Source organism: Pongo pygmaeus, chromosome 19 (genome assembly GCF_028885625.2).
Source record: "Pongo pygmaeus isolate AG05252 chromosome 19, NHGRI_mPonPyg2-v2.0_pri, whole genome shotgun sequence".
Classification (NCBI taxonomy): Eukaryota; Metazoa; Chordata; class Mammalia; order Primates; family Hominidae; genus Pongo; species Pongo pygmaeus.
In genome coordinates, this window is record NC_072392.2 from 86,599,355 (window position 1) to 86,614,517 (window position 15,163).

General features: G+C 48.2%; 1 protein-coding gene across 8 annotated transcripts in view; it reads right to left on the minus strand.

Moving 5' to 3' along the window:
• The window catches only part of WIPI1 (WD repeat domain, phosphoinositide interacting 1), a 37,389-nt gene that overhangs the window by 4,213 nt on the left and 18,013 nt on the right, over positions 1 to 15,163 (minus strand). For 2 of the 8 annotated variants that reach the window (XM_054459562.2, XM_063656519.1), the window contains 8 exons: positions 11,800 to 11,897; positions 11,037 to 11,129; positions 9,962 to 10,032; positions 8,868 to 8,975; positions 4,619 to 4,780; positions 3,451 to 3,558; positions 1,748 to 1,866; positions 549 to 649 (listed from right to left, as the gene is read on the minus strand). In XM_054459562.2, the coding sequence (XP_054315537.1) occupies positions 549 to 649; positions 1,748 to 1,866; positions 3,451 to 3,558; positions 4,619 to 4,780; positions 8,868 to 8,975; positions 9,962 to 10,032; positions 11,037 to 11,129; positions 11,800 to 11,897 (860 nt within the window). Of the gene's footprint in view, positions 1 to 548; positions 650 to 1,011; positions 1,867 to 3,450; positions 3,559 to 4,618; positions 4,784 to 8,867; positions 8,976 to 9,961; positions 10,033 to 11,036; positions 11,130 to 11,799; positions 11,898 to 15,163 lie in introns of those variants that run through there. The other 6 variants (XM_054459560.2, XM_063656518.1, XM_063656514.1 and 3 more) reach the window with 3 other exon arrangements.

Genomic DNA, 15,163 nt, shown 5'->3' on the forward strand with positions numbered 1-15,163 from the left:
GTTGTTTCTTAATGAGTGTCTGCAACTGCCGGGGAGGTGCGGGTCTGCCGGCCAGAGCTGCAGGTAAGTGAGGGTCAAGCTGGTCTGCAGAGTGCAGCAACTCAGAGTCCTGAACACACAGCGCAGCCCTCTGAAACCATCCCCTCCAGCACAAGGAAGGCAGCATTCTGCAAACGCATCCATGGGAGCCTCAGGAAAATAAGTTTTACGCAAGGCATGTATTCCTACCTTCCAGGCAGCAAAGTCAGTGCTACAGAAGCAAAGTAAGGGATCACAGGCCTCCGGCTGTAAGGAGGCCACCAAGACTCCCTGGATTAGTATTCGGTGACTCTAATGCCATCAGGGTTTAGCTCGACACCTAAAGCCTACTCTGTAGGATTCGAAGCACACAGTACAACAAATATCCTACGGCTTTCCAAATACTAGAGCAGAGGATTAGTTGTTATAGACTAGAAAACAGGGAAAGGGACTCCGCCTCTCGTATGAGGCAAAGGTTTCCTTCTAAGCACACAGACTGAGCCGCCCAGTTACGGGTTCCTAATGCTCACAGGAGGAAACTCATTCTCATCATCAAGACACACTGGTCCCGTCGCAAACTCATGTTCAGGAATAACTTCTCCTCGCAGCGCCCCGCCGTCCTCGGAATAACCTGGAAACCAAGAAAGAGACATGAAACAAGCCCTGGGGATCTGCTTTTATGCCACGACCTGGCGGGTGGCGAGCGGGGGCTCAAATAAAGGGCAAAGGAGCAAAGGGGCTGTCTGTCTTCCCCCTGGAGGGACTGTGCCTAGGACAAGTCATAATCCTCACCATCTGCCATCTTTAAGCCTGACCTGCCTTTCCACTTCAGATGCCTGAAGCATCCTACCTTTTTGAATTTTTCTTTGTTGAGGTAGAGTCTCACTATGTTGCCCAGGCTGGTCTCGAACTCCTGAGCTTAAGGGATCCTTCTGCCTCAATTTAACTTCCTAAGTGGCTGGGACTACAGGCTCTTTGGAAATTTTAGTTTAGTTTTTATTTTTTGAAATGGAGTCTCACTCTGTCACCCAGGCTGAAGTGCAGTGGTATGATCTCAGCTCACTGCAATCTCCGCCTCTCTGGTTCAAGCAATTCTCCTGCCTCAGCCTCCCAAGTAGCTGGGATTGCAAGTGTGTGCCAACATGCCCAGCTAATTTTTGTATTTTTTAAGTAGAGACGGGGTTTCACCGTGTTGGCTAGGCTGGTCTCAAACCCCTGGCCTCCAGTGATCCGCTGGCCTCAGCCTCCCAAAGTGCTGGGATTACAAGCGTGAGCCACTGTGCCCGGCCTCATTGGAATTTTTGAAGAGGCAAAGGGTTAACACTGCTTGTTAGGAAAAAGACCATATCGTGCGATGCCTTGCCAGGTTGAGGGTCCCAGGTTTAAAGGCTATTACCATGGCTTCACCTGTGAGGAAATAAAAAATTCAAGGAGAGCGCTCCACCCCCAGGTAACAGTGAAGGGGGAAGGGGAGGTAGGGTGAAGGGAGAAGGGGAGGGAGGGCGGAGGGAGAAGCAGAGGGAGGGCACTCCACCCCCAAGTAACAGTGAAGGGGGAAGGGGAGGGAGGGTGAAGGGAGAAGGGGAGGGAGGGAGCTTGAAGGGAGAAGGGGAGGGAGGGCACTCCACCCCCAAGTAACAGTGAAGGGGGAAGGGGAGGGAGGGTGGAGGGAGAAGGGGAGGGAGGTCACTGTTGGAGATGCTCCCTTGTTGGCCCCGTGTCCACCCACCTGGCACCGTGGAGGCTGAAGATGCACTTGGTCTGGCTACGGTTGCTGCATAAGACTGAGGTAAGGAAGGTCTGAGGTCATTTTCTTTATTCTCTTCTGTTGTTCCTGAGCCAAGCAAGCTACTTGTGACAATAAAGAGGGGGTGAAAGAAAAAAGAAATCATCATATATCTAGGACACCTTCCAAAGGAAAAGCATGAGGAAGCTTGTGCTCAGCTCTGTGGGTTACTTATTTTTAAGGCAGGGTCTTGCTCTATTGCCCAGGCTGGAGTGCAGTGGCGCAATCTCGGCTCACTGCAACTTCTGCCTCCTGGGTTCAAGTGATTCTCCTGCCTCAGCCTCCTGAGTAGCTGGAACTACAGGCACCCACCACAGTGCCTGGCTAATTTTTGTATTTTTAGTAGAGACGGGGTTTCACCACGTTGGCCAGGCTGGTCTCGAACTCCCGACCTCAGGTGATGTGCCCGCCAACTCTGTGGGTTTAAACTGTAGACCTACCCACACGCTGCTGGGCCGGGATGAGGAAGTGACCTGAAACCGCCAGGAGCAGTCACACACTGTCAAAATGGCCTCTTTCTCTTATACTGGCTAAACAAAGATTAGTCCTCTGCTCTTCCCAGTACACACAGGTGAGGACATGCTAGCAAGGAAAGCGGCCATCGGTGGGGGGACAGGGGCAGCTCTGGTGCCCTGGCCACAGCAGGAGAGCTCAGTCTGTGCCCGTTCACAGAAGGCATGAATGCTTTGCTTTTGTTTTCTTTTCTTTTTTGAGACAGGGTCTCACTCTGTTGCCCAGGCTGCAGTGCAGTGGTGTGACCACGGCTTACTGCAGTCTCGACCTTCCTGGGCTCAGGTGATCCTCCCGCCTCTGCCTCCCGAGTAGCTGGGACTACAAGGCATGTGCCACCACGCCTGGCTAATTTTTATATTTTTTCTTTTTGTAAGGATGGGGTTTCACCATGTTGCTCAGGCTAGTCTCAAACTCCTGAGCTCAAGCCATCCGCCCTCCTTGGCCTCCCAAAGTATTAGGATTATAGGCGTGAGTCAACGTGCCTGGTAGAGCACTTTTCAATTCCATGCAAGGAACAGGTTTTTTTTTGTTTTTTGTTTCTGTTTTTGTTTTTTTTGTTTTTTTTTTGAGACAGGGTCTCACTCTGTTGCCCAGGCTGGAGTGCAATGGTGTGATCATGGCTCACTGCAGCCTCAACCTCTCCAGGCTCAGGTGACTCTCCCACCTCAGCCTCCCGAGTAGCTGGGACTACAGGTGTGTGCCACTACACCCGACTAATTTTTGTATTTGTTTTTGGTACAGATGGGGTTTCACCATGTTGCCCATGCTGGTCTTGAACGCCTGGACTCAAGCCATCACCCGCTTTGGCCTCCCAAAGTGCTGGGATTACAGGTGTGAGCCGCCACGCCTGGTGGCAGGGAATATTTTTGAACACCCACTGTGAGCTCAGGCCGAAGGGGAGACCATCTTGTGTGTTATTAATCCTGGCACTTTTCCAGATGATTACCACATGCTGAGGGCGCCTGACAAAGAGCCCGGTGCAGAGCACTTGCCCACTAGAGGTTTGCCACTGAGACTGCCAGTGAAGAACAAATCAACGCAAGGGCACTGAAGCTTGTCGTTGTTCTTGGTGAAGGGACAACTCTACACGACCAGCTCTCGAAAGGCTGTCTTTTGAAAAGCAGTCTCTTCACCTGTGGGTTTTGATTAAGACACACTCTCCTCCATCCTGAGGATCCAAATTGTACATATAAAGGTGTCCATTGGATGATGCAACTAGCAGCCGTGGCAACTTCTGGATCCTAAGGGCCAAGGAAAACATAAACCGTGATGACAACGAAGATGGGTGACGGATTCGCTTCCAATGACAAAGCCCCCTCACCCTAGCTGTCACCAGATTCTGCCTTTGACAAACCCTTAGCTCACTGATCTGGTCTGGGCTTCTGGCTATTCCTTTGCATTCTGGCCTTGGGATCTACTTTCAGGATTATTTCTTGTCTTTGAACCCAATAGTGTGGATGAAGCACGTGAGTGTAGATGCTGCGACCCTGCGAAAAGCAATAGCTAGCGAACACATTAGCTCCCTACATGGGATGCAGTCTCCCTCTGACATGTGTCTCTGCCCTTAACCAAGACAGAAAGGGGGTAAATGGAGGATTGCCTTACTGTCTTTGCTGGTTAGTTTTGTGAAATTTTAAAAATGTTCAATTTTTGAATAAACGCCTTTAAACTTCTTAAAACATCTGTCAGCCCCATAGGAGTCTGAACCTAGAAAACAGACCTGGAGGCTTTTTACTTAATTACATAAAAATAAGAATTGTTTTTAAGACAGTGTCGTTACATCCGGAAGGCTAAAATTCCCATGCCGACTTCTAGCTGCCCCCTGAGAATCCGTATTGAAGTCAGATAGGAAAAGCAGGGGTTTGATTCTGCTCACACCCTTCCTTTGGGGCAAGTTTTCTTTTTATTTTTTGAGATGGAGTCTTACTCTGTCACCCAGACTGGAGTGCAGTGGCATGATCTCGGCTCACTGCAACCTCTGCCTCCTGGGTTCAAGCGATTCTCCTGCCTCAACCTCCCGAGTAGCTGGGACTACAGGTGCGTACCACCACACCTGGCTAATTTTTGTATTTTGAGTAGAGACGGGATTTCACCATGTTGGCCAGGCTGGTCTCAAACTCCTGACCTCAGGTGATCCACCTGCCTTGGCCTCCCAAAGTGCTGGGATTACAGATGTGAGCCACCGTGCCCAGCCTGGGGCAAGTTTTCTTTTTTTCTTTTCAGGTTTGGGGATTTTTGTGCTTTGGAAAAATACATTGATGAAAGCGTGGTCTTGTTTAGAGTGGGTGTCATTGTACGTACGTTGAGAGGGTACAGATGTTCCTCTGTCCGGAGAAGTTCAAGCGTGCGGTGGCAAAAGCCCTGTCCTGATGCATCATGTCTGACACCTGGGTGGGGAGGTAGTTGGTAGCAGCCATGAACATCTTTCCCATGTAGCCACTCCAGGTCGAAGGCTCTTCTGGTCTACTAAGGAGTAATGCACAGGCAATGATGGGACTGGGCTGCAGGCCCCACATGCACCCAGGAATCTCCACACCCAAGCGTCATTAGCCACACTCCCCACAGCAGGGAGAGACCGTGCCTTAGCATAATGTTCTGCCCACTGAGAACAGTCCAGGACGTATTATTCTGGCAATAACTAAAGAGCATCAAGGGCTTGTTTGTTCTTCAGAAGAGCCATTGTAAAGCTGTTAAAAGGTTCCCAATGCTACTGCTTTCCCCTATTAAAGAAGGCTTATCTGATGACTAGTCTGATTCCTAGATTTCCAGAAGAGAGTTAGGGTAGAGAGTGAGATGGACTCGATATCCAGGTACCATTAAATAAGCTTGGGACTGTGCCGGGCTCATGGAAGAACAGACAGATCTCAACGTGAAGGCCTCCTGAGCCAGACTGAGTGGGTAGCAAACCTCCGGGCAAGACACTTTGGGTGGCGTTTGATTGTAGATAACCCTGGAGTCACCCAGGTCCCCAGCATGTGTAATGATGGAGATCATGCAAAGGGACCTGGAATGTCACCTGCAGTCATGGAACTTCATCCCGAGGCCTCTGCCAGACAAAGGGGGTGACTGTTCTGTTGGTGAGAGACAATCCCCAGCTCTGCCCCACACAGAGGGTGGCACATTGAGGACCAGATCTGCCATGTGAGTTCCCCGGAGCAGGCAACTGCTGAGAGGCTGCTTATCTGCAGGATTAGGTCCTGGTGGGAAGCTCGCCCTGCAGCTCAGAGCTCCAGGAGGTATTCTTTACTATGCTACCAATGGGCTAGGGGGTCTTTGGACAAACCTCTCTGGGCCTTCATGTTCTCATCTGAAAGTGACTATGCTAGGTGCACTGCTAGGGTTCTGTGATCCGAAGCATCCTGAGACATCCTTGTACTGTCTGTCCCACAGCCCTGTGCTCCAGGCTGGGGTTTACAAAGAGGTGTACGATCCAGACCCTGCATTCCAGGTTGAGAGAGCACGGATGTATACAAAGAAAAACAACGTGAGCAGTTAATATGCAGTGCTGCACAGATGGTCCAGGCAGGAGCTAGTCCAGGACCACAGAGGAAGGGAGAGGCGGATGAGGTTCCTTAACATTTCCGTGTCCAGATTTCCTCATTTGGGAAACAGGAATCATCATCACAACCTTCCTGACAGGGTTGCTGGGAGAACTAAGGAGGCTGGGGGCTGAGCATGGAGCCTGGCACGTGGCATGTACTGTTTTATGGGATGGTGTCTCTGCGGCTGGAGGAAGTGAGGAGGTTCTGGGGGTGGTGGCTGCTGGGCTCTGCAGCAGGTCTGACTCAGAGGGAACGGGAGGAGCTGGGACTTCATTCCCAAGGTCAAAGGGGAATAAAGGTGTCTGAGGAGGAGATGTCATGTTCAAAGGGACATTTTCAGAAGATTAATCAGCAAGATGATATAGGATGGACTGGTATTGGTTGAAAGAGACTGGAAAGTCAGACCAAATGTAAGAGTAACGGCTGGACCAGCACGAGGTGCTAAAGACACGGCTAAGGGCCCTGGCCAGTGAAGCAGGGATGAAGAGGCACGTGTGAGCCGTAACCGCCGGGGACATATGAACACCCCATGGACAGGCTGAGGGGAGGCCCATGTGAGCTGAAACTGCTGGGGACATATGAACACCCCACGGACAGGCTGAGAGGAGGCACATGTGAGCCGTAACCACCAGGGACATATGAACACCGGTGGACAGGTTGAGTGGAGAACCCAGAACACCTTGGAGGTTCCGCTCCTGGTCACCTGTGCTCACAGACAGAAACGGGAGAGCCTGGAGTGGGAAATGAATCTCTGATAATAATCCCTGGTGGAGGCGGGGCTGCAGCAGCAATTGCGATCACTCACTCGTGGAACCTTGGGGTTGAACGGCATCTTAACAGCTCAGCCGCCCTCCAGTGCTCAAACCCACGACAACAGATGATGAATTAAGGCTCCAAAAAAGATCAGGGCTTAAGAAGCTGTCTGAAAAGTGAAAGAAAAGCCTAAAAAGTAGATATAATCTCCAGGGAAAGAGTAAAAAGAACCTCAGGGCAAACAATGAGCTTTGGGTTACACCGGTGCAGATTGGGGGTTGGAAAGTTCTGGAAAGATGGAGGAGCGAGAAGGGAGCAGCCCCCAGTGTTTCATACACCACCAGGGGTTGGGGGGAGACAAGGATTCTAGAGATGAGGAGACGTCAGTCCCATGGCTGTGATATGTGACATGGCTCAGGCGACCTCAGGCAGTGTGGGCTTGCTTTAATCACACATGCCTTTAAAAACAGCTTTCTCCAACTGGTGGCAGAAAAAGATGGCAGAAGGGCAAGTCAGAGAAATCTTGACACCTCCCTTTCAGCCTTGTGTCACGCTGAGAAGAAGACCCAGTCCTGCCATTCTGGGCTTCTGGCTGCAGAACTATGAGATAATAAATATGGCTGTTTGCCTATAGTCCCAGCACTTTGGGAGGCTGAGGCAGGTGGATCATAAGGTCAGGAGTTCAAGACTAGCCTGGCCAACATTGTGAAAACCCATCTCTACTAAAAATACAAAAATTAGCTGGGCGTGGTGGCAGGCGCCTGTAATCCCAGCTACTCGAGAGGCTGAGGCAGAGAATTGCTTGAACCTTAGAGGCAGAGGTTGCAGTGAGCTGGTGCCACTGCACTCCAGTCTGGGCAACAGAGTGAGACTCCATCTCAACATAAGTAAATAAATAAATATGGCTGTTTGAAGCCCTTAAGTTGTGGTTATTTGTTGCTGCGGCAATGGGAAACGACAACACATACCATTGGCTACACTCTAACACAGGCTTCTGTACATGGCCAGCCCTCACTCCACTGCTGCCTCCATTGCGCTAGTGGGCATTGGTGCCCGCCTCTGTCATGTGTGTGTTAGCATGTATCAGCGTGATACGGTGCCCGGTCTCTGTCATGTATGTGTTAGCATGTATCAGCATGATATGGTGCCTGGCCTCTGTTACATATGTGTTAGCATGTATCAGCATTAATAAGGTGCCTGGCCTCTGTCATGTTTGTGTTATCATGTATCTGCGTGATAAGGTGCCTGGCCTCTGTTACACATGTATCCGTGTGATATGGTACTTAGCCTCTGTCATGCATGTGTGTGTATCAGTGTGATAAGGTGCCCGGCCTTTGTTACATATGTGTTAGCATGTATCAATGTGATAAGGTGCCTGGCCTCTGTTACGTATGTGTTAGCATGTATCAGTGTGATATGGTGCCCTGCCTCTACACCTTCCTCTTCGAAACTCCATCCAAGGGTACCAGCAACCAACTCCCCAGATACAGTAGGCTTTCTGTCCTGATCCTGCCTTTCCCTGCAGGTTGGGGTAACGTTTTCAAAGCGCTCTTTCTCTAGAATCCTTGCCCCCCACCGTGGGGTATGAAACACTGGGGGCTGCTCCTTTCTCACTCCTCCATCTTTCCAGAACTTTCCAACCCCCATTTGCACAGGTGTAACCCAAAGCTCATTCTTTGCCCTGAAGTTCTTTTTACTCTTTCCCTAGAGATTTTATCCACTTTTTAGACTTTTCTTTTACTTTTCAGCCAGCTTCTTAAGCCCTGAGAAATTGCAGGTGCTTCCCAAGCACTCAGTGGTGGTGCTGGCAGCAATGATAAATAAATATATTGTTATATTTACAGCTACATCAGCTAACACTTCTTAGTGCTTACTATGTGCCAGGCATGATGCTAAACACTTTAGATCTGCAGACTCATTTAATCCTCGCAACAAGCCTCAGATGCATATACTATTGTTAGGTTTGTTTTGCAGACGAGGAAACTGAAGGACACAGATATAAATTATCTCCCAGGATCTCCTGGCTCCTAAGAGGCAGAGCCGGGATGTGAACTCACGTGGATGGCTCCCAGTTTTTTGCTTTTGTGCATCATGCCCCCAAAGTTTTGCTAACACACACTCCATCACTTAGGTGAAGTCCCAAGTAAAGCCAAGATCGGGTGTTCAGAAAGAAAAGAGATCATTCATGCCAGTAGAAGAGCCTGGGCCTGACTCCTTTCGTTTAATGAGCATTTGGTGCTCCGTGCAGTACTTGCCTGTTGGTGACCTGTTCCAGCTTGAAGATGTGTACCGTCTCAGTGTTACTGGAGGCGCAGAGGAATTGTGAATCCATACTGAACACTAGAGAGCTGATTGTCACATACCTACAAGCACAGCAACACATGGGTCAGTGAGCAAGAGAAATAAGAGTTATGGCCTTATAACTCAGAGATCAGCTTTATAAGAAAATCAGATGTATCCTGAAGAGCCTAGGTAGCCCCAGATCCCTTAAACATTGTGGTACTCATATTTAGAAATTAACGTCAGAAAGGTTCACAAAGGGTCATAGTCTTTTTTTTTTTTTTTTTTTTTTTGAGACAGAGTGTCTTGCTCTGTTGCCCAGGCTGGAGTACGGTAGCTTGATCTCAACTCACTGCAACCTCTACCTCCTGGGTTCAAGCGATTCTCCTGCCTCAGCCTCCCAAGTAGCTGGGATTATAGGCACACACCACCACACCCAGCTAATTTTTGTATTTTTAGTAGAGACGGGGTTTCTCCATGTTGGCCAGGCTGGTCCTCAGGTGATCTGCCTGCCTTGGCCTCCCAGAATGCTGGGATTACAGGCGTGACCCACCGTGCCCGGCCCATAGTCTTATTTATGTGCCCGGCCCATAGTCTTATTTATGTGAGAAGAAACAAGGTATAGCCCTGCCTCTGTAGCAGAAGGGAGGAACTGTGCCTTCCTGGCATCTTGGAATCTTCGGTTGCTCTGTGCACTGATCTGGCTGCAAACCTACATCCGATAAGATCCCAGTCACACTTTACATCGTCCTTTATTTCCACGGAAGGAAATCAGAAATTATTTTTGGATTGTGACTCCCTGGCTCTCTCATTTCTCCTGTGCCGGCCGCCCACACACACATCAAAAAGGGACTCTCATGGCTGAACTGTGTTAAAACAGCATCTCGGCTTTCAGTTTTGCTGAGCCCTAAGTAAAGCCTGGGAGTCAATTACCTGGGAGAGTAGTTACACTTCCTCCAGGTGAGTGGAGGGCACAGAGCCACTCTCTGTCCTCTCCCTAGGCAGCTGCCAGCGGCCCCTGCGGGACTTCTGCGGGGACTTTAAAATGGGTTTGACATTGAACACAGACCTTTTCATCCCTCTCCGGAACTCATAGAGCTTTTGCCCATCAGGGACAGAGAACACCCGGATGACTGTGCCCTGGAAAAGAAAACAGGTGGATATTTCATAACCATTAATGGCTTTACACAGAGATGTCCCTTTAGAGAGGAGTTTGTTTTATTGGTTTTGAACATCTGCCTCTGAGGAGGAAGAACACCATGTTGAGCATAGAGGCATTTTTATTTATGTGCCATATCAACAATTCTTGGAAAATGTTTTAAACACCCTCTGTCTACCTTTTCCCTTCCACCTGTGCTCAAGGCTCTGCGTGTGTGTGTGTGTGTGTGTGTGTGCGCGTGTGTGTGTTCACTCAACCGCTCTGGTTTCTTAGAATTTCAATTTGAGGCCGGGCGCGGTGGCTCACGCCTGTAATCCTAGCACTTTGGGAGGCCAAGGCGGGTGGATTGCCTGAGCTCAGGAATTCAAGACCGGCCTGGGCAACACAGTGAAACCCCGTCTCTACTAAAATACAAAACATTAGCCAGATGTGGCAGCATGTGCCTGTAATCCCAGCTACTCGGGAGGCTGAGACAGGAGAATCACTTAAACCTGGGAGGCGGAGGTTGCAGTGAGCCGAGATTGCACCATCACATTCCAGCCTGGGCGACAGAGCTAGACTCCAACTCAAAAAAAAAAAAAAAAAAAAATTCAATTGGATCACTTTCTCTGATTATTCCAGGCAGAAGACATCAATTTCTCTAAATAGCAAAGTAAAGAATTTGGTTTGCACTGTACTGTGTTTATAAGGTGTAGCATCTGTCTGTCTCTATGGCTGATGTGCATGTACATTTCTTCATAAGACCCGAGTTTTCATGCAAAGTGTCTTGTATCTTGCATAGTGCAGGCCCCTGGCCTATTGAATTGACAAATGCATGAATATACCATACATGCAGAGGCCAGAAATTCTCCCTCTGAAACAAATTCTGAGTGGGCCCAGAGACCCGTCAGTCTTCATGTCACCAGGCTCGTTCAATCCCATCCCTGCGCACAGCAGGAGCCATCCAGCGAACCCCAGACAGAGGCGTTGGTGGGAGTGGACTCACTTTTTCAGACGCACTTGCTAGTTTGGAGCCTGAGGCATTGAAGGTGATGGCAGCTAGTGTCCCCTCATGGGCAGCAATAGTGCAGACTATTTTCTGTTGGTGAAAAGGAAAAATGGATACGGATGCTGCAGAAGAGGGAAGATGGATTTCACCTCCTTCCCCTTCCTCTTTTCTCCTATCTCCCTCCTTTGTCCAGCTCCCTGTCTCTTCCTCTGTCCCCCAGGCCATCTGCATGTAAGCTGTGTGTCATTTTCTGGTGAATCAAGATTTGGCTTCAAGGGCCACTCCATTTACATCCCTTTTCCTGCCCTCGGGAAGGTGGCCACGAACTGAGCACCCGATGCAGTGTGATGCTGTCGCAGGCGCGCCCTGCACGCATCTTTAGGGAACTTCCCACAGCAATCCTGTCCCGCTCAGGGACGCCTCAGAGACCAGAGGGCAGGGAATATGAAACACCGGCACACTGTCTCAGGCTGTGGCATGGGACAGGGTGACACATTCAGGCAGACTTCTGGCCCCCTGCTGGCAAATGGTTTTCATTATGCTGCAGATGTCTGACTTGGCCTGGCCAGCTGGCTTATGGTGTTGTTGACTGACAGCAAGCCCCAGGGGAAATAGTATCACCTTCTCTTGAACAACTCCCCCAGTATTGCTTACTCCCACCGCCTCCAGCCCCCCACGGCAGGGCGTCCTTATCTATCTCATTCCATGACCACACAGCCAAGGCAGGTGGGTTGGCTCAGCCAGGTCACCATCAACTTACCAGGGAGTTTCCATCATAAAGCACAATCTCCCCTGAAGTCAGGCTTCCAGGATAGGCCAAGTAAGAATTGGAATGGTTGATAGAGAGAGCACATAGACCTGGCAAAGAAGAAACAGGACATGAGAAGCCTGGGGCCAAGGGAAGGTTGCACGGCTGGAGAGGGCATCTGAAAACAGTACAGCTACAGTGCCACCTACTGGCAAGGGGAGGAATGGCTTTGTGGACAACTGCTTTCCGCTGATGATTCTTCTGATTAAGGGTTCCAATAAAGCAACTTTACAGGGGAAGACCTCCTGATTTAACACTGGCTGTGTCCTTGCTACAGTGAAACAATGAGACTTGCCGGGCACAGTGGCTCACGCCTGTAATTCCAGCACTTTGAGGCGGGCGGATCACTTGAGGTCAGGAGTTCCAGACAAGCCTGGCCAACATGGTGAAACCCCATCTCTACTAAAAATAGAAAAACTAGATGAGCATGGTGGTGCATGCCTGTAGTCCCAGCTACTTGGGAGGCTGAGGCAGGAGAAACGCTTGAATCCGGGAGGCAAAGGTTGCAGTGAGTGGAGATCGTGCCACTGCACTCCAGCCTGGGCTACAGAGTGAGACCCCGTCTCAAAAAAAAAAAAAAAAATATATATATATATATATACACACACACACACACACATATATATACATATATACATATATACACATATACATATATACACATATACACATATACATATATACATATATACATATATACATATATACATATATACACATATACATATATACATATATACACATATACACATATACATATATATACACATATATATACGTATATATGTATATATATTGCTCATTTTTACATTTTACCCCAGGACTCTGAAACAGCATCTATTTCTCTTCCAATTCCATTATCCTCTAGGGTTACAAGAGATTTCCTCAAAACTGAAATAAATCTTCCTATTGTGAAAGGTCAGTATATATCGGTCTTTCTGCAGATGATTATATACTGTTGGCCAGTAATTTCAAGTTGGAGAAGAGGAGCTGCCAATAACCTATTTAGAAACTGAGAAATTTCAGGCTGGGCACGGTGGCTCAAGCCTGTAATCCCAGCACTTTGGGAGGCCGAGGCAGGTGGATCACCTGAGGTCAGGAGTTCAAGACTGGGCTGGCCAACATAGTGAAACCCTGTCTCTATTAAAAATACAAAAATTAGTCAGGCATGGTGGCATGTGCCTGTAGTCCCAGCTACTCAGGAGGCTGAGGCAGGAGCATTGCTTAAACCTGGAGGTGGAGGTTGCAGTGAGTGAAGATAGTGCCACTGCTCTCCAGCCTGGGTGACAGAGTGAGGCTCTGTCTTAAGAAAAAAAAAAAAGAAACGGAGCAATTTCTGAGCCAAATGTCCTGCCTTGATAAGGGAAATGGGTACCTCCCGAGGTGGGAGTTTATTTGAGGTCTGCGTCTGCAGTCAAGATGGTGCGCCTAGACATTGAGACGAACTAAATAAAGAGGACATTTTGGATTTAAGATGCTTCAACAATATTCCCGAAGACTAAACAGCTCATCAAACCACTGAACCAACATAAGCTGTTTTTATTTATAAGGGGATTCAAGGAGGGAGCATTTAAGTAAAGGATTTTCAAAACAATGGTTTAGATGAATAGAGATGCACATGATAGCAGTGAATTCCAGCAATTCCATAGAAACCAAAGTGTTACCAGAAATTTTGAGATCACGCAAGACAGACATCTTTCTAAAAAAAAAAAAAAAGGTGACTGGCGTCTATTACAAGTTAGTATATTAAGTGGGTTTCTTCTAAAAGTGTAAGAAAAACTTTAGGTCAGGCTGAAACATATCTTAACTAATCTGCTGAGGAAGGGGAGCAAAGGAAAAAGAAAGTAAACATTTAGAGTTGGAACCTAGGTCTCATTTCCTGCTCTGGCTTTGCTGAGTCCACAGCGGGGCTGTCCTCTTATCACTTGCCATGCATAGCTACGGGAGGAAGTGGCCGAGCCCCGGAACCTTTAACTGCACGTTCTGGCAGCCCTGCCACCCCTTTGGCGATACAAGGTCATTCCTGGCCCCAGCCTTAGAAGAGGCCACTCGTCCATTTCCAGTTTTGCTCTGGAAACCCCAATTCCTCATCCCTTATGAGTTCTTTACCACCCAAATGAAATTTCAAGAACAGCTAGGCAGGCAGAAGGGATTCTACTCTTGTGAAACTGGGGAGGGAAGGCAGTCAGGAGATCTGGTTGTCTTGTGTGCTGGGTTCCCATAGAGGCGGCTGGCAGAAAAGATGTGAAGACTGTGGAAATCTTACAAGGACTAGAGTACCAAATTAAAGAATTAAGGCCTTATAAATGCAGTGTGTAACTGCTGAAGGTTTCTCAGCACATATGTTTTGCTTTGTTTTTTGAGATGGAGTCTTACTCTGTTGCCCAAGCTGCAGTGCAGTGGTGTGATCTCGGCTCACTGCAACCTCCGCCTCTTTGGTTCAAGTGATTCTCCTGTCTCAGCCTGCCGAGTAGCTGGGATTACAGGCATGTGCCACCATGCCCAGCTAATTTTTGTATTTTTAGTAGAGACAGGGTTTCACCATGTTGGCCAGGCTGTCTCGAACTCCTGACCTCAGGTGATCCATCTGCCTCAGCCTCCCAAAGTGCTGGGATTACAGGTGTGAGCCATTGCGCCTGGCCTAGCACATATGTTTTTTAAAAGGCTGTGTTAAAAACACAATGAGATACCACTGTACAACCACTAGGATGACTATAGTCAAAAAGACAGATAAATGTTGGTGAGGATATGGAGAAACTGGGATCTTACGCACCGCTGGTGGGAATGTAAAATGGGGCAGTGCTCTGGAACGGTTAGCAGTTCTTCAAAAGCTAAACATAAAGTTCTCATATGACCTAGAAATTCCACTCCTACATATATACCCAAGAGAAATTATAACATATGTCCACACAAAAACTTGTGTATGAATGTTCATGGCAGCATTATTCATAAGTCAAAAAGTGGAAATAACCCAAATGTTATCAACTGATAAATGGATAAAGAAAATGTGATATATTTTTATAATAGAATATTATCCAGCAAGAAAAATAAAGTATTGATACATGCTACAACACAGATGAACCTTGGAAACATTAGGCTATGTGAAAGAAGTCAGTCACAAAGGAACCGATATTGTATGAGTCTCCTGATATAAAATGTCCGGAATAGAGAAATCCATAATCTAATAGAGAGAGAAAGTAGACTAGGGGTTGCCTATGGCTGGGGGCATAGGGAGTGATGGCTAAGAGGTACAAGGTTTCTTTCTGGGGTGATGAAAATGCTCTAAAATTAATTGTGGTGATGGTTACACAATTCC